Source organism: Gorilla gorilla, chromosome 11 (genome assembly GCF_029281585.2).
Source record: "Gorilla gorilla gorilla isolate KB3781 chromosome 11, NHGRI_mGorGor1-v2.1_pri, whole genome shotgun sequence".
Lineage (NCBI taxonomy): Eukaryota > Metazoa > Chordata > Mammalia > Primates > Hominidae > Gorilla > Gorilla gorilla.
In genome coordinates this window covers 29411273-29439145 of record NC_073235.2, presented here as the reverse complement: position 1 = coordinate 29439145, position 27873 = coordinate 29411273, and the positions used below count along the sequence as shown (strand labels likewise).

At 46.0% G+C, this 27873-nt stretch overlaps 2 protein-coding genes across 5 annotated transcripts; one reads left to right on the top strand and one right to left on the bottom strand.

Annotated features, from left to right (window-relative positions):
• Positions 1 to 40: 40 nt before the first annotated feature.
• Positions 41 to 4288, bottom strand: LOC115930150 (WAS/WASL-interacting protein family member 1-like). The gene is made up of 2 exons (XM_031008641.3): positions 4267 to 4288; positions 41 to 4175 (listed from the first exon to the last, which is right to left on the bottom strand). Exons 1-2 carry the CDS (start codon positions 4286 to 4288, stop codon positions 3319 to 3321), a joined length of 879 nt encoding a protein of 292 aa, XP_030864501.1. The 3' UTR covers positions 41 to 3318.
• Positions 3233 to 27873, top strand: AMMECR1L (AMMECR1 like). Of its 4 annotated transcripts, XM_019022725.4 has the most exons (9): positions 3324 to 3617; positions 5124 to 5233; positions 15190 to 15634; positions 18096 to 18206; positions 18528 to 18642; positions 19944 to 20034; positions 22212 to 22346; positions 22495 to 22591; positions 24295 to 27873. In XM_019022725.4, exons 3-9 carry the CDS (start codon positions 15228 to 15230, stop codon positions 24404 to 24406), a joined length of 1068 nt encoding a protein of 355 aa, XP_018878270.1. In that variant the 5' UTR covers positions 3324 to 3617; positions 5124 to 5233; positions 15190 to 15227; the 3' UTR covers positions 24407 to 27873. The 4 variants fall into 4 exon arrangements, with proteins under 4 accessions (XP_018878271.1, XP_055236659.1, XP_018878270.1 ...); XM_019022726.3 differs by lacking the exon at positions 22212 to 22346 and having other exon boundaries at positions 3233 to 3617; XM_055380683.2 differs by lacking the exon at positions 18096 to 18206 and having other exon boundaries at positions 3340 to 3617.

Below are 27873 nucleotides of genomic sequence, written 5' to 3'. Positions count from 1 at the left end.
ACTTTGTACCTCTGAAATATTCAACCCATGTAGACAACTGTATATACAAAGATCTGTTTTAATCAGATAAGTACCGATCATACCTTTGACGTGCCCAAGTGGACACAGCGGCGGAGGACACACAGGAGACAGGGGCCATCTCTGGAGTCTCTCTGGGCCTGCCTTTTGTGAAGGGGAGAGCACAGATGCAGACCAAGGCCAGACTCACTTCAAGTTGAGAAATGGGACAAATGGGACAGATAAAATCTACATCACCCACCAAGATCCTGTCTGAAACCTTATTTCATTCCTACTAGTTAGCAAATGCCTTTAGCTCATTATTGATTGCTCACAAAAGGAGCAAATCCAGAAGAATGTGTATGCCCAGTATACAGGCTAACTTCATGCTGATCTCAACATTCTAATGCTCACGAGGCTCAGTTACTGAGCATTTTCACCACGCCAATCTGATAAGGTTTATAATGTACAGACTTATTGGTATTTAAATCTCATAACATCCCTACGAGGCAGGAATGCTATAATCCCCATTTTACAGATAATAAGCCTGAGTCACTGATATAACTTGTTCACAGGTATTCAGTCAGGGCTGGGATTTGGACCTATGCAGGCTGATTCCACAGTGGACTCTTAACCATTACCACATATTCTTTTTTTTTTTTTGAGATGGAGTTTCGCTCTTGTTGCCCAGGCTGGAGTGCAATGGCGCGATCTCAGCTCACCATAAACTCTGCCTCCCAGGTTCAAGCAATTCTCCTGCCTCAGCCTCCCGAGTAGCTGGAATTACAGGCATGCACCACCACGCCCGGCTAATTTTGTATTTTTAGTAGAGACGGGGTCTCTCCATGTTGAGGCTGGTCTCGAACTCCTGACCTCAGGTGATCCTCCTGCCTCGGCCTCCCAAAGTGCTGGGATTACAGGCGTGAGCCACCGCGCCCGGCCATTACTACATATTCTTAACCATCCGAGATAAGAAATGATAAAAGTTGTACATAAGGGAGGCAGACAATTTGTTTTGGGGTATTCTGATGAGTGGTGTAGCTATGTCACAGCAGATTGGGGTGACATTTGAGGATCATGCAGAGGCCTTGAGCGACCCAGCGTCTCTGCAGTTCTCCTTTCCCAAGTATATTATCTGCCCGCTGCTTGCTGGTTTCCATCTTCGTTTATTCAGTTGAGCCACAAATAATTGTATGCCTATTACATACCAGGTTTCTGTATTATGTACAGGAAATGAGAAGATAAATAAGAGACAGCCTCTTCCATATTTATGGCATATACTGCCCTCATTTTAGTTTCTTCCTCCTGTTCATAATTTGTTTGTTTTTGCATCAGTTCAAACTGTTGCTTGCTTATGTGAGGTGACCTCAAAGTGACTTTTTGAAAGTCCTGACCCTTTGCCTTTCAACATCATTTAAGAACAGCAATAGCATCTGGATCTTCTCAGTAAAATGCCTTTTCAACAGCTCAAAGCAAGGCTTGTTTTTGTTTTAATTTGGGAATGTTTCAAGTGAAACTTAGTTCCATCATTTAATTCCTGGCAGCCCAATAACGAGGGAGCAATAACTCCCTTATCTGTGGGCTATTTAATGACTATATAGTACCACCCTGGGAGCAATAGACTAAGGCCTTCTTCCAGATGCCATGTTTTAAGGTTTTCAGCTGGAAAGACCGTCACTCCGTAAAATTTATTTTGATTATTTTAAGTCAGGATTTGGCCTTCTTATTCAGAAACAAAAAGAAAAAAACTGGCCCCTGGCTTTCTGCCTCCTGCACTTCTGGCTCTAGGCCATATGATCATCTAATTTCTAGTTTTTCAGGCAGACAGAGAAGGTTAGAAACTGGCAACCGTGTCCTCAACAGCAGATAAGCATATCAAGTCTGTAACAGGAATTAAGAAGACTACTATAGAATTTTTTTTCAAGTCACCTCCTGTTTCACAAAGCATAGCTGTCTCTTCCTTTTCGTCCTCCTTGCCCATTCTCTTGGAGAAGTCCAGGTCCAAGAGGTACCAGACACTCAATTGACTAGGGTTTTGCTGCCTATAGGTAATTATGCTAAAAGTCTGGAGTAGTAGATCTTATGCTCGCATAATTATGCATTCTAGAGCAGAAGGTTTTTGCTGGAAAGCTTCACTGTTAGATATGATTTGCATTTTTTACTAGATACTTGTCTTTGGTCTTTGAGGACAAACATATCAAGGATTCCTTTGTGCATCAACAGAAAAGCAAAACACAAAACAGCCTATATGTGAGCATGGGGCCGTATTTTAATACAAGAAAGACATTGCTCTAGAACATGGCTCGCCTTTGCTTCAGGGCCTAGCAGTTTATTTTAGCCATAAGGGTAAGGGCGCAGGTCAGAAATGACTTTTAGTGTAATCCTATCTGTAATTAAAAATACAAATGCTATCATAAGATCAAATGTTATCAAAAATCAGTATTTAAAATTAAATTTACCCCCAAATTTCTTTCAAAAAAAATTTGTAATGTTCTTTTTCAGTGAAGCCTTTGCACTGTTAGAGCTGAAGAATGTGATCAATCGGCTTGTTGAATAATCCTGCACAGTAGGTATTCCGCTGAAGCCAACTCTAGCTGGGGGCTCGAGAGCGAAAGACACAGATGGGGCCCTGCCGCCCCTCGAAGAGTCGGATGGGCGCGCCCGTCCCCGGTGCAAGAGGCTGGCCCGGCCAAGGGCGAGCGGCTGGCACCGAACCCCACGCACCTCGCCGCGGGCGGGGCTGGGCCGTAGTCGGCTCGATTCAAGGCTGGTATCCAAGGCTGCGGCCGGTCAGGCGACGCGAGGCGAGGCGACGTGAGCGAGGGTGCTTAGGGAGAACAGCCGCTGGCAGCTCAATGCTGGGTGGCTAACGCTCGACGGTGCCCGGCAGCAACTCAGCCGACAACCCGACCCGGATCCCGAGCTGCGTCGCGGACAATGCCGCGGGCCCGTCCCGGACTACGACTCCCGACGGGCTCTGCGACCGCTCCGGGGCGGCCCAGCGTGCACTGCGCCGGCCAGTTTGACAGCCGGGCGCCCTACTCGGCTAGCTCTGCTCCCAGCCAGGGACGCTGGCCTTCTCGCGGCTTTCCCCCGATGTCTCTCTTTATTCCAGCTGCCTGAAACTCGGTCCCACGAATGGCAGGCAGCGTCCAAAATTCAACCCCGTAAAGCCAGCACCAGCCAATAAAGCGCACGGATGGAGGCCACGTGACAGCAGTGGGCCGGCCCTCCGGCTGAGCCCTGATCTCTATGGTTTCCGAGGCTCGCTAGAAGGAGTGTGGTCCACTGGAGGACTCCCTACATTCTTCCTCCATTACCTCACTGCCTCCGGTGGCTGCTGGGATACCGGAGGACTCGGGTCCCGGCTCGACTCAGTCCTCCAGCCGCCCGGGGAATACCTCTAGTTCTTCCCGGCCGCCGCCGCCGCCGCCCCGCCGCTTCCTCCTCCGCCCGCCGGCCTCCTTCGCCCCGCCCCGTCCGCGCAGCGCGTCCGGCCCGCCCGCAGGCCAGCTTCTCTCGGGAGCCCCCACCCAGGCGCATGGCTCCATGAAGCAAGAGGAGGAGGCAGAGCGCGAGAGGTCCCGTCCGCCCCAGCCGCGTCTGGGCCAGGAGAAAAGGTGGGAAACTCGGGCTGCGCCGCACCCTTCTCCCCGCTGCCGGGCCAGGCCTCCCTCGGTCCGCCGCCGCCTTGCCCGCCGGGCCTGTTCTCGCCGGGGCGGGCGGCGGGGCCGGGAAGAGACCCCGCGGTCCTGGGGCGAGGGTCCGAGGGCAGCGTGGGGGAGGGGTCCCGGGCGGCGGGCGGGGCCTCAGGCCATGTCCCAGCGGAGGGCAGGGGGTCGGGAGGCACTGCCGGGGAGGGGCGGGCGGCGACGTGCCCCGGGCCGCGAGGCTCGGCTCCCGCTCCTGGTCCTTGTCTGCACTCCCTCCAGGAAGCAGGCTCGCTCGCTGTAAAGTTTGGTGGTCTCCGGCGCCGCCTGGTGGCCCCCACCCACCGTCCCGCCGCCCCCTCCCCCGCCCGGCGTCTGGATTCCACCCCCGCAGCTCGGCCCAAGCTGCTCTACCCGTCTCTCCATCGTCTCCCCAACTCCCCAGCGCCCTGGACCCTCTTTCCTCATACCCTCGTTTCTCACCTTTCACCCTGTCCCTCGGCCCGCTTTTCCCCTCCCCGCTCTGTCCTGTCGTTTTCTTAACACTCTTCACACACGCACTTCCTCCTCCTCCTCTTCTCTTTTTCCCACCCCTTCCCTTGGGCCCTCCTTCCTTAACCTCCGCTGGCCCCCCATTCCATGATCCGTCCACCTGACACGCTGGGTTTCATGCCTCTCTTTCCCAGGCTGTGGGTTGTGCCCTTCACTCCTTGCCCTCCTCCATTCCCTGTCCTGATCTGAACTCCTCTCCTTGCCACGCTCCTCTCCTTGCCACGCTCCCTCACCCTTATCCCTCTGGGCCTTATCCTCTTTCACTGCCCTCTCCTAGGATAGAGTGGGTGGGGCCTCTCCCACCCACAGGAGATGTAAACAGTCTCCTGTTTACTTACATCTTTGGGAGTAGCTCAGTTCTCTAGTAGTGGGGAGAGTTGGTGAAGAGATCAGGAAGAGATTTCTTCGAGACTAAGGATGGATGACCCTTAGCAACAGTGACCCTCTCCTCCCGGCATAGCAAGATGGCCTGCCCTCAGGTCCCTGCCTCTGGCGTGCTGTCCAGTAATTCTTCAGTTCTGTCTTTGCAGAGGATTGGGAAATTTATTTGTGTTCTGAAACCGGCGGAGAGCTTTTAAATGGTCTCTTCTGGCCTGAGAGCAACTTTTGCTCTGCATCTGTGGTGGGGAAGTTTTAATGTGCGTCTCATGCTCGAGTTCAATAAATAAAACCTTTGATTCTCAGTGTCCTCCCTTCTTGCTGATGACGCTAAGGATGAGATGATTCAGGGCATGGGACTTCACGGCTGCCTCAGATTTAGAGTTTGCAAGGTTTTGAAATAAGGAGAGCCTGTTCTCTAGCTATTTGCTGTGCCCCCCACCCCCCCGAAATTGCTCTGTCGAGTTGTGATTTTTCAGAAACCGTATCTATCTTACCTCTGCACTACCTGGGTGTTTGTTCACTGCACCTGCATTTCCGTCTTAGGTACAGGAAGAAGGAATGGAATCGGAAGGAAGAAAATTCATTCCGGAGACAAAATAGCTCCGCTCCTCTGTTGTAGCTGTTCCTCTGGCAATACAAACTTTCTGCTTTCAGTGAGTATTATCTTGGGCATATTTAGAGTAGAGCATCGTTGTAGTTTTTGATTTTAGGCATGTGCTAGGATTTTGGGATGTAGGTGTGTTTTGTTCATTTGTATTTTTCTACTTCCATGAGGGGGTCCTAATGTTGATGAAGTTTTTCCGCTTGTTCCCTTTTAAAATAATTTAAATATGCAAAGGCAAGTTTGTTTTTCGTACTCCCATTAGAGTGAGCTAGGTGGCGTGGCATGATCTTTCGTTTATATTTCTAGTTTGTAAGGCCTGGCTCCCTACCCTTCCCAAATGAGTTTCTCAATACAACCAAAGAGGTTGTCTTAAGTTTTAGGGTAATTAACTCAGAGGTTAATGCCGTTCCTGATCAGAGTCAATTATTGGTTCTCTTTTCTATAGTTTCAGTCCTGAGAGACTTTTGGAACATTTTGTCCTAAATTTGCAATAGTGAAGATATTTTCTTGAAAATCCCATCACAGATTTGAAAATAATTAAAATTTTTCACTGTAAACTTGAAACAAAGTTCTGGGGAAAAATTATGACTGCTGTGCCCTCTTGAGTTGATTAATGATAGTATGCTAACACTTAGGAGAGAGTTTTCAGAGTGTTTCACTTCTTGGTGAAGCCTCCCAAGCCCCTCTGAGGGACGCAGGGGACAAATGTTTTTATTTTACAAATGAAAGAACTGAGGCCCAGAAAAATGTGGCACCTTGCTACAGGTCACATAGAAAACAGAGGGGAGGTGAAAAAAGTTTTGACTCCTAGGTACATGTTTTTCTTAAAGCTAAAGTTGAAATGAAAATGTATAGTTCTGGCCAGGCGCAGTGGCTCAAGCCTGTAATCCCAGCACTTTGGGAGGCCGAGGCGGGTGGATAACGAGGTCAAGAGATCAAGACATCCTGGCCAACATGGTGAAACCCCGTCTCTACTGAAAATACAAAAATTAGCCAGGCGTGGTGGCATGTGCCTGTAGTCCCCAGCTACTCGGGAGGCTGAGGCAGGAGAATTGCTTGAACCCAGGAGGTGGAGGTTGCAGTGAGCCGAGATCATGCCACTGTACTCCAGCCTGACGACAGAGCGAGACTCTGTCTAAAAAAAAAAAAAAAAAAAAAAAAAAGAAATTTGCAGTTCTTTATGTTTTTAAAAATCTATAAAGCTTAAAAACAATTGTTGCCAGGCATGGTGGCGTGCATCTGTGGCCCCAGCAACTTGAGAAGCTGAGGCAGGAGGATCGCTTGAGCCCTGTAAATAGCCACTTCAGCCTGGGCAGCATAGCAAGACTTCATCTCTTTAAAAAAAAAAAAAAAAAAAAAAAGTCTGGGCACAGTCACTCATGCCTGTGTAAATCCCAAAACTGGGAAGCCAAGGCAGGAGGATTGCTTGAAGCCAGAAGTTCAAAACCAGCTTAGTAACATAAGAAGACCCTGTCTCTACAAAAGGAAAAAATTTTTAAAAATTAGCCGAGTGTGGTGGTGCATGGCGGTGGTCCCAGCTACTTGGGAGGCTGAGGCAGGAGGATCTCTTGAGCACAGAAGTTCAAAGCCGCATTGAGCCGTGATTGTACCACTGCACTCCAGCCTGGACCACAGACGGAGACCCTGTCTCCAAAACAAAAAGGAACAATTGTATAGGTATATCTGTGATTTGTGGGGGAAAATTTTCACACACCAAATGTTTTGGATGTGTGTATGATGGGGGTTTCAAAAATAAATGATTATTTGGTATGGTTACCAGAATGTATGTGGGTTTTTCTGACTGTTTCCTGGAATAGTTCCATAAGTAGGACAGAATTATAGCTCAGGTGCCATTTCAGTACCCATAATGTAATTATTAAATTGAATTTCAAGTCAACTCTGTGTCACAAAGGAAACAACAGCTTGTTCCCTTCTGTGAAAAGCTTGATTTGAGCAAACATCTAAATGCTAAATGATAACAGAAGAAAATGCAGAGACCCCCTTTTTCTTGGCCTTTTTTCCACCTCCCAAATATTTATGAGATCGTGCCCTCGAATAAGCTGTTTTGAGGCTTGTCTTCAAAAGGTGAATCTAGATTTTCCCCCCACCTTTAGGCTTTTCTAGATATTTTAATCTGGTGGTTGTGTGAAACCTAACTACTTTGACAACAGTTTTTAAAATTGGTATTCAGTATCTATCAAGATGTCTACAATAATAGCATTTTAAGCAAATTTAGTCTCTATTTTAGTGTATGTCTGTAAGCTTAAATGAGGACTCTAGTGGAATAAAACTGTACAACTCTCAAGGCAGCCAAGTATTTTTCTCTGTGTTTTCTGGCATCTCAGAATGAAAAGAAACAGTGGATGATTTATTAGAAGCCATTGCTCTCCAAAGAAGGAAACCATCAAGGTCATGAGAGTAATAATCCCATGTTAATAATATGATCTTTTAGATTACAAGGTGATTCTTAATGGAATTGTATTAGGAGGGCATTATTTCTCTAGAAATTGTAAGCACTCAGAGCTGTGTTATTTTTATAACCAACGCTACTTCTATCAGTGGGGTAGGGAAGTATTGGTAACAGCAGACACTTAATAGATAGTAGTTATGTGCCACAGAACTGCCAGGTGCTTTTCGTGTCTTTCACAGCTCACAAATAAACCTCTGTGGTAGCAGGAGCCCAAGTCCACAGAGATGTGAAAACTTGCCTGAGTTGCGTAGCTGGTACGTGGCAAGTCAGACTTGGGATCTGAGCTGAGATTGTAACCTCAAAATCTAGGTTCTGTTCCCTGAAGAGGGGAGCTGCTCTGGGAAAATGGGAGTTATTGTTTTCAGTGGACTTAGTAGCCTTGGAAGGGACCTGCAGTGAGAGAGGAAGGTCCTTTTGCCCAGCCAGACACATGAGTGAGGGCATCATCACGTCTTTGTGTCAATAGCAGTCTCAATACCTGGTTTGTAAATACTAGCAGTGTATGAGAAATAGTTTGTATTAATCCCTGAAACCACAAATGGCCACCCAGGCAAATAAATTCTCCAGTGGGTAGTTCTGAAAGTGCTCTATCATTGAAAAAGGAAAAAATAATTCTTCCCAACTGCAGTTTAGATTGTCTGACGTATCAAAAGAAAGCCTTGAGCCACCTCGGAGTGGCACCTGAAGCCAGTTCCAGAACTGACAGCTACTGGTATGTTTTAGCAAGGATGACAGCTACCAGCATACATTGGACCAAGAAGTGAATTTAGGTGATAGTTGACCTAATTTTTAAAATGAATTATCCACAGTGGCTATCCATTTTGCTATGAATAATTATTAAACTATCCCTTGGTTTGGGCTGAATAGAATGGAGATTGTTGATAAGAATAGGTGCTTGTAATTCAATCATCCTCAGGTTCTGCGATACTCCACTGTCAGCAGGCAAACTTAAATTATTAGATGTGTAGATAAGATTGTTGGTGACAATCAGGAGTGAGTGTGTGTGTGTGTGTATGTGTGTACTGTATGTAGGGCACCATGTTAGGTGCCGTGAAAGATGTAACAGATGCCCTGCGGCCTCTCAGGCTCAGGGTGATGCCGAGTTCAGTGCTGGCTGAAATTTTTAAGTTGTAAGCTGCTCCAAATAGCAGGGCAGTGCTCAGCGTCCCCACAGAGAGGGAGGAAGAGTCACTGAGTGGCCCTTGTTGCGGGCCCTAATGAAGTTCAGGGCCCCCTTGAGTGTGTACATCAGGTGGAGAAGAGAGAACGTCCTGCAAGCACAGGGCAGATGAGGACACCGCAGCATCACTGAGGAAGGCTGGTGACTTTAAGCACGAAGGGCACACTTTATTTGACACCTGCAAGGTTAGGAGGTCTTAAGAGGTAAAACAGTGGTTGCTGTGATTTCTGTCAGCTTTTTGTTGAAGTATGAGTATTGTTTCCATCTGGTGGAAACCTAGTTTTAACTAGCTTATTCTTACTGGTGGTCCTAATGGATGAACAGGAAGAAAAGGGGATCACTACTGCGGACTCTCACCATGGCCCTTGAGCTGAGCTTTGTGCAAGTAACCAGCTGAAGGCCTGGAAGGGTCTTGGTTATATATACTTTTATAAAGCAAGGGTTTTTACACCTGATTTCAAACTTTGTCTTTTTCCTTCTGTTTTTGTGGAGAATGGGGTCTTACTGTGTTGCCCAGGCAGGTCTCAAACTCCAGGGCTCAAGCTATCTGCCTGCCTCTGCCTCCCTAAGTGTAGGGATTACAGGCGTGAGCTCCTGCGCCTGGCTTCTCTTATTTCAAATGAACCAGCTTCACAGTAATTTGTACTATGCTCACAGTACCATCCTTGGTAGTTTTTATAAAGTTTGGCAGGGAAGTTTGGCAGGCACAGATTTAGAAGAGGTAAGTATGTCATTAAGTGGAGCATTTGTTTTTGGCTGATCAGAAGGATAGTCTGATCTATTAGAATGCTATTATTCTGAAGTATCTTACCTAGTACTCACAAAGCCGGGCTGCTGGAGGACCAGGTGTCTCTTGATCACTGTAGGGCAGTGCTGAGAGCTGAGTCGGGAACTACTTAGTTGTGGATGAGATACCTACATTGTTGGAATAGGACTAGAGAATCTCGAACCTAAAGAGAAAATTTCGATGAAATTCGTTGATAGTGGTTGATGTGTAAGAAGTCTTTGTTTATTACCAGCACCTTGGTTTACATTCTTTGCCTGTAGTTGTTATATATTAGACCATTTTTGCATTGCTATAAATACCTGGGACTGGTAACTTATTTTTTTTTAAAAAAAGGCTTAATTGGCTCAGGGTTCTGCAGGCTGTACAGAGAGCATAGCAGCATCTGCTTCTGGGGAGGCCTCGGAGCTTTTACTCATGGCGGAAGGCAAAGCAGGAGCGGGCACATAACATAACAAATGCAGGAGCAGGAGAGAGTTGGGGGGAGGTGCCACACACTTTTAAATGACCAGATCTTGAGAGAAGGCGCTTACTGTCATCACTATCAGGAGTACAGCACCAAAGGTTGGTCCTAAATCATTCATGAGAAATCCACCTCCGTGATCCAGTCAGCTCCCACCAGGCCCCACAGCTAACATTGGGGATTACAATTCAGCATGAGACTTGGGTGGCGACAAACACGCAAACTATATCAAGTTAATATTTGCTTTTTGTTGGCAGATAAGTAAAATATTGGACCCCTCAAAAAACTGCCTTAAATAATTCCATAGAAGGATGGGAGGTGGAGAGAGTAGGTAATGCACAGAGGTATAGATGAAGTAAGATTGGCCATAGGTTGGAAATTTTTAAATATTGGGCTCATTATACTATTTGTGGAGTATACTATTTTCTCCACTTTGGTCATGCTTGAAATTTCCCATAGATTTGAATTTATGGAATAAGCTTTTAAAGAAATGCCTTCTAATATATTTTTGATGCAGAAAATATCTAACTCTGCTTTTGGTCACTAAAACTCAACTGAGACTATCAGTTGAATTGGTTATTTAGTGGCCTCCAGAGAAATGCTTGGGTCTAAAGGGCCAAAGTTTGTGGTTGGTTCTGTTTATTGCAAATCATAGTTGGAAGATGTGGGGGAACTGTAAACACAACTGTGTAAAATCAACTGTGATTATGACCCACTGCAGATCAGTGATTGTATGTGGCATGTAGGCAGAATCTTCTGGACTTGAGTTCATCTGCATTGGTGTGGTTTGAAAATCCCTTCTGTTGCTCTGTGATGGAGTGTTTCACCAGTCAGGTGGCTGATACCACCTGGAAGAGAATGTCTGAGTTGTTGCCTCCATCTCACGACATTTAGCTTTTCCTTCAGGTGTGGTTTGGTGTAATGAGAATGATGAAAGGTTTTTTTAGCTTTTGCATTTTATTCTTTCCCTTTGATTCTTTGAATTCTGAGGCTCTAGAGGTGCAGAGCCTCAGAGCCCTATTAAAACACCAGCTCTCTGGGAATGCGGTCCTGCTGCTTCATCTGACCTGTATCTCTAGCTCGCTGCCCACAGTTGCACACAAAGTAGAGTCAAGTGAGAACTCAGGCCGGTGACACCCATCGTGGATTCAAATGACCCTGGATGAGGGGATAATTTTCCAGGTGATGGCTGAGATGTTGACTTTGGGCTTGGTTTTTCATATTGTTTTCCTGGCTCCATTTTTGTTGGCAAGATTCTATAAGCTGTTAGATTTGTTCTTAACATACCCTAGAATTTAAATTTTTATTTATTTATTTATTTATTTATTTTGAGACAGGGTCTTGCTCTGTCACCCAGGCTGGAGTGCAGTGGTACAAACATGGCTCACTGCAGCCTCAACCTCCTGGGCTCAAGGGGATCCTCTTGCTTCAGCCTCCTGTGTAGCTGGGACCATAGGTGCGTGCCACCATGCCCAGCTAATTTATTTTATGTAGAGACAGATGTCTCACTTTGTTGCCCAGGCTGGTCTCCAACTCCTGGGCTCAAGCCATCCTCCCACCTCGATCGACCTCCCAAAGTGTTGGGATTATAGGTGTGAGTCACCACGCCCAGCCCAGAATTTATTTATTTATTTTTTAATCCTGCCCTAAAGAAAGACTGAATCCAGTGGTTATTATTGGCAGGACTCATTCTTTCTTGTAGTTCCAGGCCATACAGCCTGATACATAGATTGTCCTAGTTCTGGCCCAGGTGCGGTGGCTCATGCCTGTAATCCCAGCATTTTGGGAGGCTGAGGTGGGCAGATCACCTGAAGTCAGGAGTTCAAGACCAGCCTGGCCGACATGGTGAAACCCCATCTCTACTAAAAATACAAAAATTAGCCAGACATGATGACACATGCTGGTAGTCCCAGCCACTCAGGAGGCCAAGTGAGGAGAATTGCTTGAACCTGGGAGGCAGAGGTTGCAGTGAGCCAAGAGCATGCCACTGCACTGCAGCCTGGGTGACAGAGTGAGACTTTGTCTCAAAAAAAAAAAAAATTCTAGCGCTGCCACTTAGTGGCAGTGTGGACGATGTAAAATGTAAAATGATGATAGCATAATCTGCCTTGTTGAGTGCTTTAGAGGATTCAGTGAAGCCCTTTTTGAAGAGTGTGTGCTCTGTGCAAGCTCTGCTGTAAGCCCAGAGTGCACAGCCAAGTACTGGCCCCCCAGGAGTTGCCCTCCTAGAGAACAGTGGAACAAGAACCCAGATGATAAGAGCAGCTAAAAGTATTGATGCTTAACACATACTAGTCACTGTTTTAAGCCCTTTATGTACATATATATATATATATGTATATATATATATTTGGAGACAGAGTTTTGCTCTTATTGCCCAGGCTGGAGTGCAGTGGTGCGATCTCAGCTCACTGCAACTTCCACCTCCAGAGTTCAAGTAATTCTCTTGTCTCAGCCTCCCGGGTAGCTAGGATTACAGGCATGCACCACCATGCCCAGCTAATTTTGTATTTTTAGTAGAGATGAGGTTTCTCCATGTTGGTCAGGCTGGTCTCAAGCTCCTGACCTCAGGTGATCCGCCCACCTCGGCCTCCCAAAGTACTGGGTTGATAGGCGTGAGCCAGGGCGCCTGGCCTCTTTACATATGTTAAACTCATTTAATTCACCTAACAACCCTAGGAAGCAAATACTATTATTATTCGTGTTTTGAGGAAACTGAGGCAGAGAGAGGTTAATCGTGGAGGAACCAGGATTTGAGCCCAGGCCACCTGGCTTTGGAGGCAGCATTTTAAAAAACCAAGGCACTCTGCTTCCCCTCTCAACAGTCCAAATAAGACAGTGACATCCATGGTCAGAAACAGTGTAGTCATTGGAGATTTTATTATATTGAGTATGTAAGACTTTCTCAAAAAGAAGCCAGGTGTGGCTCACACCTATAATGACAGCTACTGGGGAGGCTGTAGTGAGAGGATCCCCACCACACCGCACCGCCCCGCTACCACCTTTTTTTTTTTTTTTTTTTTGAGACAGGGCCTTGCTCTGTTGCCCAGGCTGGAGTGCAGTGGCATGGTCATAGCTCACTGCAGCCTCAACCCCCTGGGCTCAGGCAATCCTCGCTCCTTAGCCTCCCGAGTAGCTGGGACCACAGACATGTGCCACCATGCTCAGCTAATTTTTTTTATTTTTTGTAGAGACTGGGTCTCCCTGTGTTGCCTATACTGGTCTCAAACTCCTGGGCTCAAGGAATCCTCCTGCCTCGGCCTCCCAACATGCTGGGATTACAGACATGAGCCACTGTGTCCAGCCAGCGGGTGGGGGGGCGTGGCGGGGAGCGGATCCCTCCCTTGTGGCCAGGAATTTGAGACCAGCCTGGGCAACATAGTGAGACCCCCATATCTCCAAAAAAAAAAAACATAGCTGGGCATAGTGGTTTGTACCTGCAGTCCTAGCACTTTGGGAAGCTGAGGCGGGAGGATCACTTGAGTCCAGGAGTTGGAGGCTGCGGTAAGCTATGATTGTGCCACTGCACTCCAGCCTGGGTGACAGAATGAGACCTGTCTCTTAAAGAAAAAGAAAGAGAGAGAGAGAGAAGAGGAGAGGGGAGGAGAGGGAAAGAGAGAAGCCCCTATTTCAAGCAAGACATGAGAATGTACAAGCTATTATTCTTCGGCCACAGAGAGCTTTGATCTCAATCGGAAATGCCCTTGATGTGTATTTTGTTATGGATCAGCATATATGAAGAACATAAATAATCCTCGTAAAATGTTTATATCATTCAACGTAAAGTGACAAGTTGTTTAGAAATAATGGCATTGCAAATGGGTGTGTAAATATTTAATTTGAAATTTAAAAGGTTGAAGAATTTACAACTGAAATACTATTTGTAGATCAATGCCTAAAAAGATAATTATATGACATGTCCAAATCACAGGGGAAAATTTAGGTAGGACAGTGCAAATCTCTCTTCTCTCTCTCCCTCCCCCCACTTGCCCTTCTTTCTCTCTCTTTCCAGCCAAAACAATAACATACAATGACTTGAGAGAAAACTTAGTTTTCTGTACTTAGAAACTTCAGTATTGTCAACATTGAAATAACTAGGCTCTATTTTCCTGATTCTGTTGAGGAGTGACACTTTTCAGACAACAGAGAGGACCTTAGTTGTGTTATGGCTATACATTTTTACCGCGGGCTTTTAAAGAAAAAAACAATTAAAAAAAAAAATCCCTTCTTTCCCTTCGCATCATCAGCTGGGAGGAGGCTGTGGCTCCCCAGCCCATGTGACACCACATTTTGTTAAGCTGGGTGGCTTTGTATCTGTCTGGCTGGCTATGACAGGGCAGAAACTGCCACCTCACAAAAGGGCTGTGAAGCTTGGGTCATTCATGTGAATAAAGGTTTCTGCTAGGTTGCAGGTTTTTTGAATGGGGTCTTGAAAGGATAGGGAGATGTATAGAAATTGGAGTGAGTTCAGAGGGGAACCAAAGAGAATGAGGGGGCTGGAGGAGGAGAGCTGCAAAGACAGAAAGGTGGGAGCCTTGTGTTAGAAGATGTGCCCTCTTCAGAGTGACAGCCAACTGCTTTTCATCCTTGCTGTGGTTTGGGGCTGAAAGTACGAAGATAGATTGTAGTTAGTGATGAGGAAAATACAGAAGGATGTGGTTAACAAGGAAAATCATGAAAGTTCCTCTGGAGTTCTTTAAAAATAGGATGGTTCAATTTGGAGCCTCTAAAAAAGGTAGAGACATCATGATGATGAGTCTGACAGGTCGTGCGCAGCCCTCCAGGCAGTCTGGAAATGTCCTCAGCCAGCTTCACGCTGGCTGGTGCCCCACCCTGTCTTCTGCCCTGGGGACTCTTGGGGAACAGGGAGCTGCTTGGTGCCTGCCTCCATCCATGGTAGTCATCTGGAAATTTTATGGAAAATAAAAATTAGTTCTCTTTTAGGAAAAGGTTAGGGGTTTCTTCTCCTGGTCTGTGACCTGGAGGTTGAGTGGGAGAAAGAATTTGACAGCTCTTAGCTGGTCCATGCAGACTCTCTCTCTTTGATGTTTTTTCCTCTCCTTTTAACTAACCATTCAAATTAATGCTTAACTTCTCATTTTGGTTAGGGTTCTGCAGCATTCCAGACCTTGAGCACTGAATCAGGATGGGAAAAAGACGTTGTGTTCCTCCACTCGAGCCCAAGTTGGCAGCAGGCTGTTGTGGGGTCAAGAAGCCCAAATTATCTGGAAGTGGAACGCACAGTCACGGGAATCAGTCCACAACTGTCCCCGGCTCTAGTTCAGGACCTCTTCAAAACCACCAGCATGTGGACAGCAGCAGTGGACGGGAGAATGTGTCAGACTTAACTCTGGGACCTGGAAACTCTCCCATCACACGAATGAATCCCGCATCGGGAGCGCTGAGCCCTCTTCCCCGGCCTAATGGAACTGCCAACACCACTAAGAATCTGGTGGTGACTGCAGAGATGTGCTGCTACTGCTTCGACGTACTCTACTGTCACCTCTATGGCTTCCCACAGCCACGACTTCCTAGATTCACCAATGACCCCTAGTGAGTAAATCATGTGCTGGGGGCACTGAGGAAGGCATGGTGACATCTTTCTGGGGTGATTCTCTTGAGAGGGTCTGCTACTTGGAAATCTTTATTATCACTTGAGGAAAGGGTAATGGGAAGAGAATGATTAGAAATGTCCAGACAATATTTAAAACATTCAATGGATTCAGTAATGGAAGGGAGCAGTTCACATTTGGAGGAGGCTGTAGGCTTGTTGTTAAAGTAATGTTCTGGAAATCAAGTGAGTTCATTCTTGGCTCTTCTGTTGGTTCACATGGCAGTGGGTATGTCATTTAACCTCTCAAGTGGGGAAGTCACGCCATACCACTGGGGACCTCCATAGTGTTGAAGTCCAGGTGAGTTGGAAGTCTGAGGGCCAGGCTGGAGACTAGGAGCTCTCATGCACTGGGATCTGTGATTTGGTTAACAGGGGTCCCCTCACTTTGTTCATGAGAAATCCCTTGGTAAACCTGTAGGGCCACTCACATCCCATCAAGAAGTCAGAATCTGCTTCAGTATTTTTAGTTCAAGATTCTTTGTTGCTTGTCCCAAGCCCTCTACTGGTCTCAGTGACTTAAATAAGCAATATGTATAAAGTAAACTGAAGAATTCCATGCTAGCATTTTCTTCTTCCTCAGAATTGGAAGCCACTCTGAGCTGGCTTTGAAGAGCATTGCTGTTTTTTTATTTTTGTTTTGGGGGTATGCTTTTGGAGTGTTCATTGATATGAGATTATTCATTCCTCAATTGTTGGTTGCCATACGGAGACTACAAAACCTTGGCTGGGGCATGGAGAGGGTGTGAAGAAAAGGAGCCTCTTCCCTTGGGAGACCTGTCAGGTTGGCAAATCACACACACACAGAGCTAAGGGGAAGTTGTCCTCTGTGAGTGTGTCAGAGAGGAAACGTGGAGGGAAGTGTGCTCGGTTTTTTGGGAACTGTCACCCTGGGGTAACATGGTTAGAAAACACCTGACTGAGCGGGTGGAGATCCCAAGCCTGAGTGAGATCCAGGGTGCCCCACGTAAGAGAGAGATGCAGTTTGGAAGAACAGGTGGTGATGTGGGTGTTTAGGGAAGGTTTAGACTGTTGTATTCAAGGCTTTGCATTTCCATCCTGCAGGCAATGGAGGCCTTGTCTTGAAGGATTTTTCAGTAGGCTTTGGGGCTGCAGCTTTGGCTGGTGCTGTGCAGGTGTTTTACTGGGAGGAAAAGGTGGCTAGATGGGAGAGCTGCTGTGGGGCCCTTTGTGACAGTGATCAAAGCAGATAACTTTGAAAACTTAAGTTGCCTCTAGAAATGATTAACTCAATCTAAGAGGTAAGGACATTAGAGTGTGGAGGGATTTCAGGAAGAGGGAACAGGCCTTGAAACCTCTTGCTAAAAAAATCTGTCACTGTCAATCTGATATAGCCTTAATGAAGTGTGACTTTGGCCTAGAAACAGAAAATGGCAACTCTGCTAATAAAAAGGTTCCTTGGCTGGGCGCGGTGGCTCATGCCTGTAATCTGTAATCTCTCAGCACTTCGGGAGGCTGAGGTGGGAGGATCGCTTGAGCCCAGGAGTTCAAGATTAGCCTGGGCAACATAGTGAGACCCCCCTCTGTTTTTTTTTAATCTTTTTTTTTTTTCTTTTTGAGACAGAGTCTCACTCTTGTCGAGGCTGGAGTGCAGTGGCACAATCTCGGTTCACTGCAACCTCTGCCTTTCAGGATCAAGTGATTCTCCCACCTCAGCCTCCCGAGTAGCTGAGATTACAGGAGCCTGCCACCACGCCCAGCCAATTTTTATATTTCTAGTAGAGGCGGGGTTTCGCCATGTTGACCAGGCTGGTCTAGAACTCTTGACCTCAAGTGATCCGCCCACCTCGGCCTCCCAAAGTGCTGGGATTACAGGCATGAGCCACTGCACCTGGCCTTTTAAAATCTTTTTTTAAAAATTAAAAAATGTATTTTGAGGGAACTTTTTTTTCTAAAAATTTGTGAGTGGAAATATTTGTAGTTGTCGGGCAGACATGATCATGGAAGCAACATGGGTTTGCAGATGAACGGGGCTGTGCAGGTGAGGCGTGTCATCATGAAAGATGGAGCTGGGGAGCATGGCTAGCTGGATAAATAGACTTAGGGAAGAGGAAACTGGAGAATTCGAAGGAAAAGTTGAGTCTTGGGCAGAGAAAGAGGAAAGTAGCATGTAAATTTGGCGGCAAAGTGAATTAAAGCTGTCAGCATGGAACATGGGAACCACTACACGGAGCCTTTCCTTATGCTGCCTTGTAGGTTTCCCGTTTCCAGCCGGGAGCTGTGCCGTTTTCAGAAAGGCAGAGAGTCCTTCGGGTAGCTGGCAAGTCCAAAAACAGGGATTTTTGGCAATAACAGAAATGAATAGGGACAAAGCCAAAAGGTTTTGTTCTTATCCATGATTAATTTGGGGCTGGAGAATGTTTTGTGTTTTGCTTTTTTTAGTCCGCTCTTTGTGACGTGGAAGACAGGGCGGGACAAGCGGCTTCGTGGCTGCATTGGGACCTTCTCAGCCATGAATCTTCATTCAGGACTCAGGGAATACACGTTAACCAGGTAATGACACCAGACATTAAGAACTGTAGATAAATTGGCTAGAATCAGAAATAGCTGCCTGACTTTATTTCTTCTAAGTGATGTATGTTGAGCTTTCTCTTTTTGGTAATCAGGAAATGTAAGGGGCTTAATCTGGTGAGTCAGTTTATCAGTTCAAGTACAGACAGTTAATAGCATCGAGTTGTTTTTAACATGTTAGTGTTGATGAACAATAGATTCTCTCTGCATAGCTCAAGATTCATAAATATGTGGGCTCTATGGCACTTGATATTGGCTCCTGACTCCAGAGCAGCCTTACCTATGTTTTCTGTCCCCCTCCAGTGCACTTAAGGACAGCCGATTTCCCCCCCTGACCCGAGAGGAGCTGCCTAAACTTTTCTGCTCTGTCTCCCTCCTTACTAACTTTGAGGATGCCAGTGATTACCTGGACTGGGAGGTGAGAACAGCCGCATTTGGAACTCTGCATCTCTCGTTGCATTTGGGTTCGGGTTAGTACATGGCAATGTATCTCCTTCATTGAGAGAAAGGGTATAAGAATGTGAAGGCTGAGTTTGGAACCAATTGTGGGCAACATAGGTGACAGAAGAGGTGCTGCTATACCAGGAGTAGGCAGAAGTGTCAATGGAAAGGCTCGCTTCTCCTGATTCTCCCTAGTCTGCTTGGTTTACATCCTTCTCCCATGTCTAATAAGAGATAATGGGGTAAAAGAAAATATTCCAGATCCTTCTTGGCAAGCCCTGGAGTAAAAGTTTTTGTTTGCTTGTTTTTTTTTTTTTTTTTTTTTGAGACGGAATTTCGTTCTTGTTCCCCAGGCTGGAGTGCAGTGACGTGATCTCGGCTTACTGCAACCTCTGCCTCCCGAGTTCAAGGGATTCTCCTGCCTCAGTGTCCCAAGTAGCTGGGATTACAGGTGCCCACCACCATGCCCAGCTATTTTTTTTTTTTTTTTTTTGGAGACAGAGTCTTGCTCTGTCACCAGGCTGGAGTGCAGTGGCACAATCTCAGCTCACTGCAACCTCCACCTCCTGGGTTCAAGTGATTCTTCTGCCTCAGCTTCCTCAGTAGCTGGGACCACAGTCGCGCGCCACCACACCCAGCTAATTTTTGTATTTTTAGTAGAGATGGGGTTTCACCGTGTTAGCCAGGATGGTCTCAATCTCTTGACCTCGTGATCCACCTGCCTTGGACTCCCGAAGTGCTGGGATTACAGGCGTGAGCCACCATGCCCAGCCATTTGTATTTTTTTAGTAGAGACGGGGTTTCACCATGTTGGCCAGCCTGGTCTCAAACTCCTGACCTCTGGTAATTCACCGGCCTTGGCCTCCCAAATTGTTGGGATTACAGGCATGAGCCACCGCGCCTGGCCAAATAAAAGTTTTTATTAGGAATCAGATGTGAAGGATCATGACCCCAGATAAAAACCTTGTGGCATGCTTATTTAATGGAATAGGGTCAAGGAACATATTCACAATTCCTGGATGAGTTAGTTAAAGAATGCATTTCTCCTACCTTCATATTCTCAGAGTTGGCTGCACATACTCTCGACCCTTCCCTAAAAGCAGAACTTTCTTTGGCCTCTATACCTCCTGAGATAGAATTAGTCATGAAATGCGAGAAGGTCTCCCTTTTCCAGGCCTGTGTTAAGCTGGTCAGGGAACAATGTTGATTTATATGTGGGGACTGAAGTTCCATTAGAGTAAGTAAATGCCATTTACTTGGTTGTACTTTTTTCTATAGGTAGGGGTCCATGGGATTCGAATTGAATTCATTAATGAAAAAGGTGTCAAACGCACAGCCACATATTTACCTGAGGTTGCTAAGGAACAAGGTGAGTTGGATGAATGGGATTTTAATGAGAAGTATCATTCACAGTGGTGCCAGTTAAAGGGCAAGAAAGTGAAGTGTGTCATCTTGCAGCCCAACTGCAGCTGAGAATGAGGGCCTTTCTGCCTCTTAATACCTGTCAAATTCCTATAGAACCAAGGGTAAACTTCCAAAAAGGTTTAGGAGCTGGGAAAAGCAAAAGGGTAAATCGTTCACTTACTCGCCTGATATTTCAAACACTTCTTTTCAATGAATAGTTTTATTTCTTGGCCCCTTAAACTACAGTGGCAATTGTAGCAAAATACCACCAATCAACCTGACCATATTGTAGAATTCAGTAGGTACCGAACTTTGGATCACAAATCATTAAACAATGTTATACATGGCAAAGGGTGTAAACATAGTCCCTACTGTTTTTTAAAGAACTCAGTAGTCGGCCAGGCGTGGTGGCTTACTCCTATAATCCCAGCATTTTGGGAGGCCAAGGTGGGCGGATCACAAGGTCAAGAGATTGAGACCATCCTGGCCAGCATGGTGAAACCCCGTCTCTACTAAAAATATAAAAATTAGCTGGGCATGGTGGTGCATGCCTGTAGACCCAGCTACTCAGGAGGCTGAGGCAGGAGAATCACTTGAACCCAGGAGGCAGAGGTTGCAGTGAGCCAAGATCGTGCCACTACACTCCAGCCTGGTGACAGAGCGAGACTCCATCTCCAAAAAAAAAAAGAACTCAGTAGCCTATAAGTTCTTCTGATGGGGACGTTAAAGGTAGGGTGGATCGAGCAGATTTTGTCTTTAAAAGAATATCTAGAAGGGTACCTTTACGTGTTGCTTGTGCATTCTGTGATACGTAGTGCAGTTTTCCTTCTTTCTTGGAATTAGTCTGTTTTTGAAAATAATATGTGAAACACAGTATTTGTTGGGTATGAGCCTAGAATAGAGAAAAAATACCCAGTGAAGTGTATATCATGAGCGAACATGGAAAACGATTGCCTGGTTGGTTTTTATTTTGCTTGTGCTTAAACTTTTTCAAGAGCAGTGTATATGTGGCATAAAAGCAAACCTTTTAGCCACCTCTTTTAGGTCATAAACCTAACACACTCTGTACAAGGAGGCATACCATGTTTTGTAATGGGGAGGTGTAAATAATAACTTAAGTAAATAATTAAATTACTTTTGCCATTTGAAAGTTGGTTGGAAAAATAAAAACTTCGGAGCACCTAGCATAGTAATTTAGGGGATTTTCTTTGGTTTTTCAATTTGATGAAGTTGGTTTTATCTGTTAAGAATGAGGCTGGGCACGTTTGCTCACATCTGTGATCCCAGCACTTTGGGAGGCCAAGGTAGGTGGATACTGGAGCCCAGGAGTTCAAGACTAGTATGGTGGCGAAACCTCGTCTCTACAAAAAATACAAATTCAGCTGGGTGTGGTGGCACACACCTGACAGTCAACAGCTACTTGGGTGGCTGAGGTGGGAGGATCACATGAGCCTGGGAGGTGGAGGTTGCAGTGAGCTAATATCGCGCCACTGCACTTCAGCCTGGGTGACAGGAGTGAGACCCTGTCTCAAAAAAAAAAGAATGTGCAAGAATAACAATAGTATACGCATGAGCAACTTTCCTGCCCTTCCTGAAGGAACAGCTCCTTCCTTCCTTCCTTCCTTCCTTTCCTTCCTCTTCCTCTTCCTGTCTTTCCCTTTTTATTTCTTCCTTAAGACAGTGTCTCCTCCTGTCACCCAGGCTGGAGCGCGGTGGTGTGATCCTGGCTCACTGCAGTCTTGACCTCCTGGGCTCAGATGATTCTCCCACCTCAGCCTCCTGAGTAGCTGGGACTACAGGCGCATACCACACGCTCACTTAATTTTTGCATTCTTAGTAGGGATGAGGTTTAACCATATTGCCTAGGCTGTCCTTGAACTCGTGGGCTCAAGTGATCCTCCTGCCTCAGCCTCCCAAAGTGCTGGGATTACAGGTGTGAGAGCCACCACACCCAGCCAGCTTCTTTCTCGCTGTCAATTTTTTACCATAGAAAACAGGACTCCAAAAATCATCAGATTGAAGGAAGGTCACACAAAGGAATATAAGTTGCAGAATTTAAATTCCTCTCTTCCCACAGAGCAGCCTTGGGTACCAGCACTAGGCCAATAGGCTGGTCTAAGTTGGAACCATGTTTGTTCCTAGATAATTATACTGGGGTAACATCTGACAGGAAGGACGCAGGAGCAGGGAGCCTGGGGACAGCCATTATGGCATGTGTCGGGCTATCATCTCATGTCTCAGAGTCTCCACGGGACTGGCAGACAGACTGGGCGCCAGGTACGTGGGGGTCAGTGCCCAGGGCTTCCTCTGCCTTAGCAGACTTGGCTGCTTCTCGAATCCCATTTCTCTTCTTGCACGGGCCATGTGAGAGCATGCCTTACTCTTGCATGTGCATTGACCTCAGTGTGGCCTTTCTCCTCCCCAGACTGGGATCAGATCCAGACAATAGACTCCTTGCTCAGGAAAGGTGGCTTTAAAGCTCCAATTACCAGTGAATTCAGAAAAACGATCAAACTCACCAGGTAAGCCATTGTCTTGTTTTCCTTATCATTCCAATTTAGTTGGGGTTGAATGGAGGATAATTTTGATGGGATGGAGAAGAAGTGTTCTCTGTGAATGTCCCTAAATCAAAGAAGTGTGGGTGAAGTTCACATTTTGAGGAAGCAGTGGCAGCAAAGGCAGAGACTCTCCCAGCATCCTGTGTGTCTCCACAGCTGAGCTGGGGGCACAGTTGGAGCAGGGCAGGTCTGCCCTGCAGGCTGTGGATGGCTTTGCCAGACCCACGTGGTTGGGAGGCTGAGGGGGAGACTGAGATTAGGAGACAAGGCTCTCTCTGGAAGTCCAGAGTCAGTTGAGTGAGGTACCGCTTTCTGACTGCACATGTAGTCAGGCGGCAGGAGATACAGGAGAGTAAGAAAATGCTTTTACAAAAAGTTAAAAGGAAATGCCTCTCATTTGTGGGGAATACTTCTAGGAGGAGGCTGCCTAGTGTAGTAGAATGCAGATGGACTTGGAGTTGGAATCCCAGCTCAACATGTACTAGCTGTGTGACCTGAGCCAGTTATTCTACCTCTCTGAGCCTGTTCCCTGTCTGTAAGATGTGAAGAATGATAATACCTTAGAGTTGTTTGAGGCAGTGCTAAGGTAATGTATGGAAAATTTCTAGCCTGTGGCCAGTCAACATTGTAGGTGATCAGGAGATGTTAGTTCTCTTCTCATCCCTATTGAAATCAGAAACACTGAGAGGTTTAGCTTCTATGGGCTTTTGTGGGCCTCTTTTGGGCCCCTCATCTGTAAAATGCTGAATAATCATATACTAATCTCACAGGTCTGTTTGGAAGATGACCCAGTGTTTTTTAAATGCTTTGGATTCCAAAAATTTTTAAAAAACAACAAAAAACTCTTCAAATACAAAGCATTATTATTATTATTATAATTTATTTGAACAGCCATTTCCCTGTCAAAATTCAGGAATAATCACCTTGCAGTGGAGGAGTGATTACAGTGGGAAAGAGATGGCTCTGGGTAAGGATTGTCACACCCAGCTCCTGTGGTCTGTAGTAGGCTCCATAGGTTTGTAACACCCCATGCTTCGCATCCTGACTCATGGCTCTTTCCAGAGCACAGCCAAAGTGCTATGAATTCTGTTCTGACGATCCTGTGATATGGCATATTCATCTGGGGAGTGAGACCTATATAGCCCCAAGGATCCTTTAACCTGCTTCAGCAGACTTTGACCCAGAATTAGGTATCTGTGTCCCTTTTAGTTATAATAACTTGTTTGTTGCTCTTACGCGAATTGAGGTTGCATTTCTGTCAAATGTATCACATTTACTCTGGAAGTAGATGTGCAGTTTGCACTGGGTTTTGGTGCAGCCATCTTCCAATCTGCCACCCGAGTAATTTGACCTTGAAATTCTTCATCCAGACCCCAGTAGCGGATTGCTTACGAGCAGCCTGATGATAAGCACGTGTAGTGTTTCAAGGTGGGATGTGCTGAAACACATTCTCGGGGGAATTGTGATTGTGCTTTTTCATCTTGTTCATTTGTAATAACAACATTGTTTTCTTGTGCTGTCTTTCATTTTCTGTAAGTAAGATTGCTCTTGGTCTTCCATTTTATTCTTTCAAAATGTGGAATAAGCTTTTGGTTTTTCTCTGCTGAGTGACTTTACAAAATGAAGCGTTTGGGGTTCCTAATACCCTTTCCTGTTTCCTCATACAGGTACCGAAGTGAGAAGGTGACAATCAGTTACGCAGAGTATATTGCTTCCCGACAGCACTGTTTCCAGAACGGCACTCTTCATGCCCCGCCCCTCTACAATCATTACTCCTGACACACGGCTGCATGACCAGTCCCACCCCCCCGTGGCCACCAATGGCTATGACATCATTGGAGCAGATGCCTCCTCTTCCTGGTCCAGTTACTTCTATTACTGCACCATTTTATGATGCTAGCTTCCGTTGCCAAGTCTGCCTCCCGCTGACTGAGGGAGGGTAGGGTTACCTTGAATGAAACAGAACTTGAGGGGCCCAAGCCTTATCTCAGCCTTTCCTCAATATGGGGTTCCGTTGGATTGGGGCTCCTCCATGACTAGTGGGAATTACTGTGGGTTCAGAAGACCCTTGTCTGGTATTTGCCACATGGGGTATTGGCCACACGCTGGAAGCTGAAATTGATGATCCCTGAAGGTTGAACCCACACACACCCCTGCAGCCTCCCCAGATGAAGTAGGTGTATTCCCCTGGCAGTCTGGGCAACGGAGACCAAGAAACATTTTTAGGTTGTTTTAAATTCCTTTTTTTAAACGTCCAGTTTATTGCGTACCAAGAGTTGATTACAACCTCCATGCTTCATAAGCGGACGCCACGTTAGGGTTGGACGTGGGCACCACGAGTCCTTTGAGGCTCCTGGACAGAGACCCACATCAAGATCGGAAGCCCTTTGGGTGGCGTTGCAGATCTCATTGCTCAGTAGGCCGTGAAGATTTTCATCCTCATCCCACTCTCAGTTGGATTTTCTGGCACTCTTCCTGCATTGAGTCTCCTGATTACTGAACAGAGCTCCGTCACGTAGCCTGCTGAGGAATGGAATGGAATGGAGATGCCCACAGGAGGTCCTGATGTCATCACTGCACGCAGGTGTGAGAGGAGAGACCTCTTCTGCACCGCCCGGCTACCTCACTCCTCTGCTGGTAGCAGTGCCTATAGCTGGACCGAGGTTCTCAGAAGCGTAGATGTGCAAACAAGCGATTGAGTTGGGCTTTAGGAGGACACATCATAGGAGAGAATCCAGGGTCTGTAAGCTGGTTTTCTTTTCAGGTGACATCCTGAGGGGCCTGTAAGCAGGGGAGCTCCTTTTTCTAGTTTGCCTGTAGAGGTGGGAAGACTGTTGGTGTTTCTGTCCTTTACAGGACATTAGGAAACAGTTGTGTAATTACACAAGGTGGACCTTTATCTTGCCTGACATGTTGGGAATCTTCACCCCACCAGGGCAAATTTCCAAATAGCTCATTTTATTCTAGGTCTTTCAAACTTTCATGTGACATATTTCCCTTTCCCATTGTTGCTGATTTCCAAATCGCTGTCAGCAATTTTTTCCTCTCTCCTTGCCTATTCTTCACTCATTTGGTGGCAAAGTTCATAGAACTAGGGGACTTGGAAGATGCTTTGAAAATATTGTTACAAAGGCACTGCTAAAATGATTCACAGGGAGAGTGGCCAGTTGGAAGAAGGATCCTAAGGATGTGACACTGGTTTTCAACAACATGCTTAGAGAACTCATGAAGTGGATTGGGTGTCAACCCAGTGAACATAATGTTTTTATTTAATTTATTTTTTGAAGTTTGTGTGGTGATGGTGTGGCTTTCCGAAATGGGCAAATATTCAAAAGATCTTTTGCATTTTCTTCTGCCAGGAATGGGGAAGGGGAGTGGGGGCACAATCTGAGAAAGGACACCTGTGCTGTTCTAGGCATCGCTGGCAAGTTTGTGGGAAGGGATGGGCAAGGGTGAGTGGGTTTGCTCCACACCGTCCTGTGCTGCTCGAGAGGACCTGGGACGTGCGAGGGAAATGTGGGTGACGGTGCCTAGGCTGCGGCCCTTCACTGCTGTGCTGGGTTCCTGCAGCCTGCTACATTTCCCTTGGCAATGTAAATGAAGATGGAGGGGTCGTTTCGTGATTTCCTGCTGCTGAGAATAAATGTCTTGTTAAAAACATGTGGCAACGGTTACTCTTAGGTGCCATGGATCGATGTCAGGGTGGTCAGCTCTGGACTAAGCCACCCACCTCCAATTTGTACAACAGTATTGATACATAGGGCTACACTCATTACTGTTCAAGTGTTCTATGTTAAAAGTTGTGTTTAATTTCTAAAGATTAAAAAAAGCAAAAAAATTGGTGCTAAACCTTCACCCCTGAGCACGCTCAGTGAGACTGGTCATGCAAGCATTTACAGTGCCATGCTCCTCAAGCCGATTTTTTCTTGTAGAAATGTTGCCCTATTTGTCTTCTCCAATGTATGGTATGTTATTTTATTTTATTATTTTATTTTATTTTATTTTATTGAGGGGGGGTACGATACCTGCCATTTAAGAAAATGAATAGAAAATTTTAAAACCCGAGAAATGGGGAAAAAAAAAAAATCAGTGCACAAGAATTGGGCTGGTTAGGCCCAGCACCACACTGAAGTGGGCTCAGTGGTTTTTGGAGTGAAGAAGCCTTACTCCCTGCACATTCCCTCATGCTCCCACACAAGTCCAGCAATGGAAATGCTTGGGTTCCTCTTGCTTTGTCAGGGGACTCAGGAGTCGACCAAGGGAAACCATTTGGCCCCGTGAGGAATGGGCATTGTCAGTATCCGTCCTGAACGGGGCCTAGTCAGGAAGCGGTCTAGAAGTGTACGGTCATGGTCGCCTCATGAAAGTGTGTAGCAGGTGGCTCTCAGGAAAAATACCAAGTCTGGATCATCCATGTGGCAGCTTTGCATAGGGAGAGGATAGCTCCGAACTGGAACTGAACTGCCTTCTCTGCACGCTTGACCAAAGCAGTGATGAGGGCGGCCAGTACCTGCGGTGTGCGTGGTAGGTTTAAAGAAAAGGGAATGTTTTCTGCTGAGTGTTTCCTTTGTCCTTGGGCTGCTCGAGCTGGACAGTAGGTAACCACTGTTTTCAAGGACCAGCCCAATTTCTCTGGCTTGGTTCGGAGTTCGTTTCATCCCTAGCTGTGAGTGCCTTTTGGTCTGGAAAGTTGGCTTGTCTCATAATACCCACAGCTAGGACATTCTCTCTGTAATTATGAATTGTCCTTGTTTTACATTAAAAGAGAATGTCTTTGATCACTAGAGTTTGTCGGTGTTGGATTATTTCCACTGTGAGATTCTTAAAACTTTTTTGCTTCATAATAATAAAACAACTCATGTTAGAGACCCTTTCAACATGAAAGGTTTGTAGTTGAGACATTACATATATTTTATTGTTTATAATAAAAATCATCTATACAAAAGAAGTCCTGGGTATTAATATTTTGCACAAGATCTGTTTTCCATGATGTGTTGACATCTACAATTTCACTAACTGTTGACGTTATTTTCTATTGAGATTCTGGAGCCTAGGGAGCTATGTGTTCTTTTTGTTCATTTCGTTCTTACTTCCCTGAAGCAAGAGACTATATGGCCTTCAGTGCAAAGACTTCAGACCAATTCTTTGTATTACACTTGGTTGCCTCTTGGCTATATAACTTCTGAGTGCAAATCATTGAACACTTTAACGAAGTATTGTAGAGAATAAATCATAATGGATAAAAA

Bases quoted from the DNA above. Each gene is read 5' to 3' on its own strand.
- AMMECR1L (XM_019022725.4), top strand. From the start codon at position 15,228: ATGGGAAAAAGACGTTGTGTTCCTCCACTCGAGCCCAAGTTGGCAGCA. The intron at 15,635-18,095 runs GTGAGTAAATCA...TGCTTTTTTTAG, and splicing joins AGATTCACCAATGACCCCTA to TCCGCTCTTTGTGACGTGGA. The intron at 18,643-19,943 runs GTGAGAACAGCC...TTTTTTCTATAG, and splicing joins GTGATTACCTGGACTGGGAG to GTAGGGGTCCATGGGATTCG.
- LOC115930150 (XM_031008641.3), bottom strand. From the start codon at position 4,288: ATGGAATGGGGGGCCAGCGGAG. The intron at 4,176-4,266 runs GTTAAGGAAGGA...AGAAAACGACAG, and splicing joins GGAATGGGGGGCCAGCGGAG to GACAGAGCGGGGAGGGGAAA.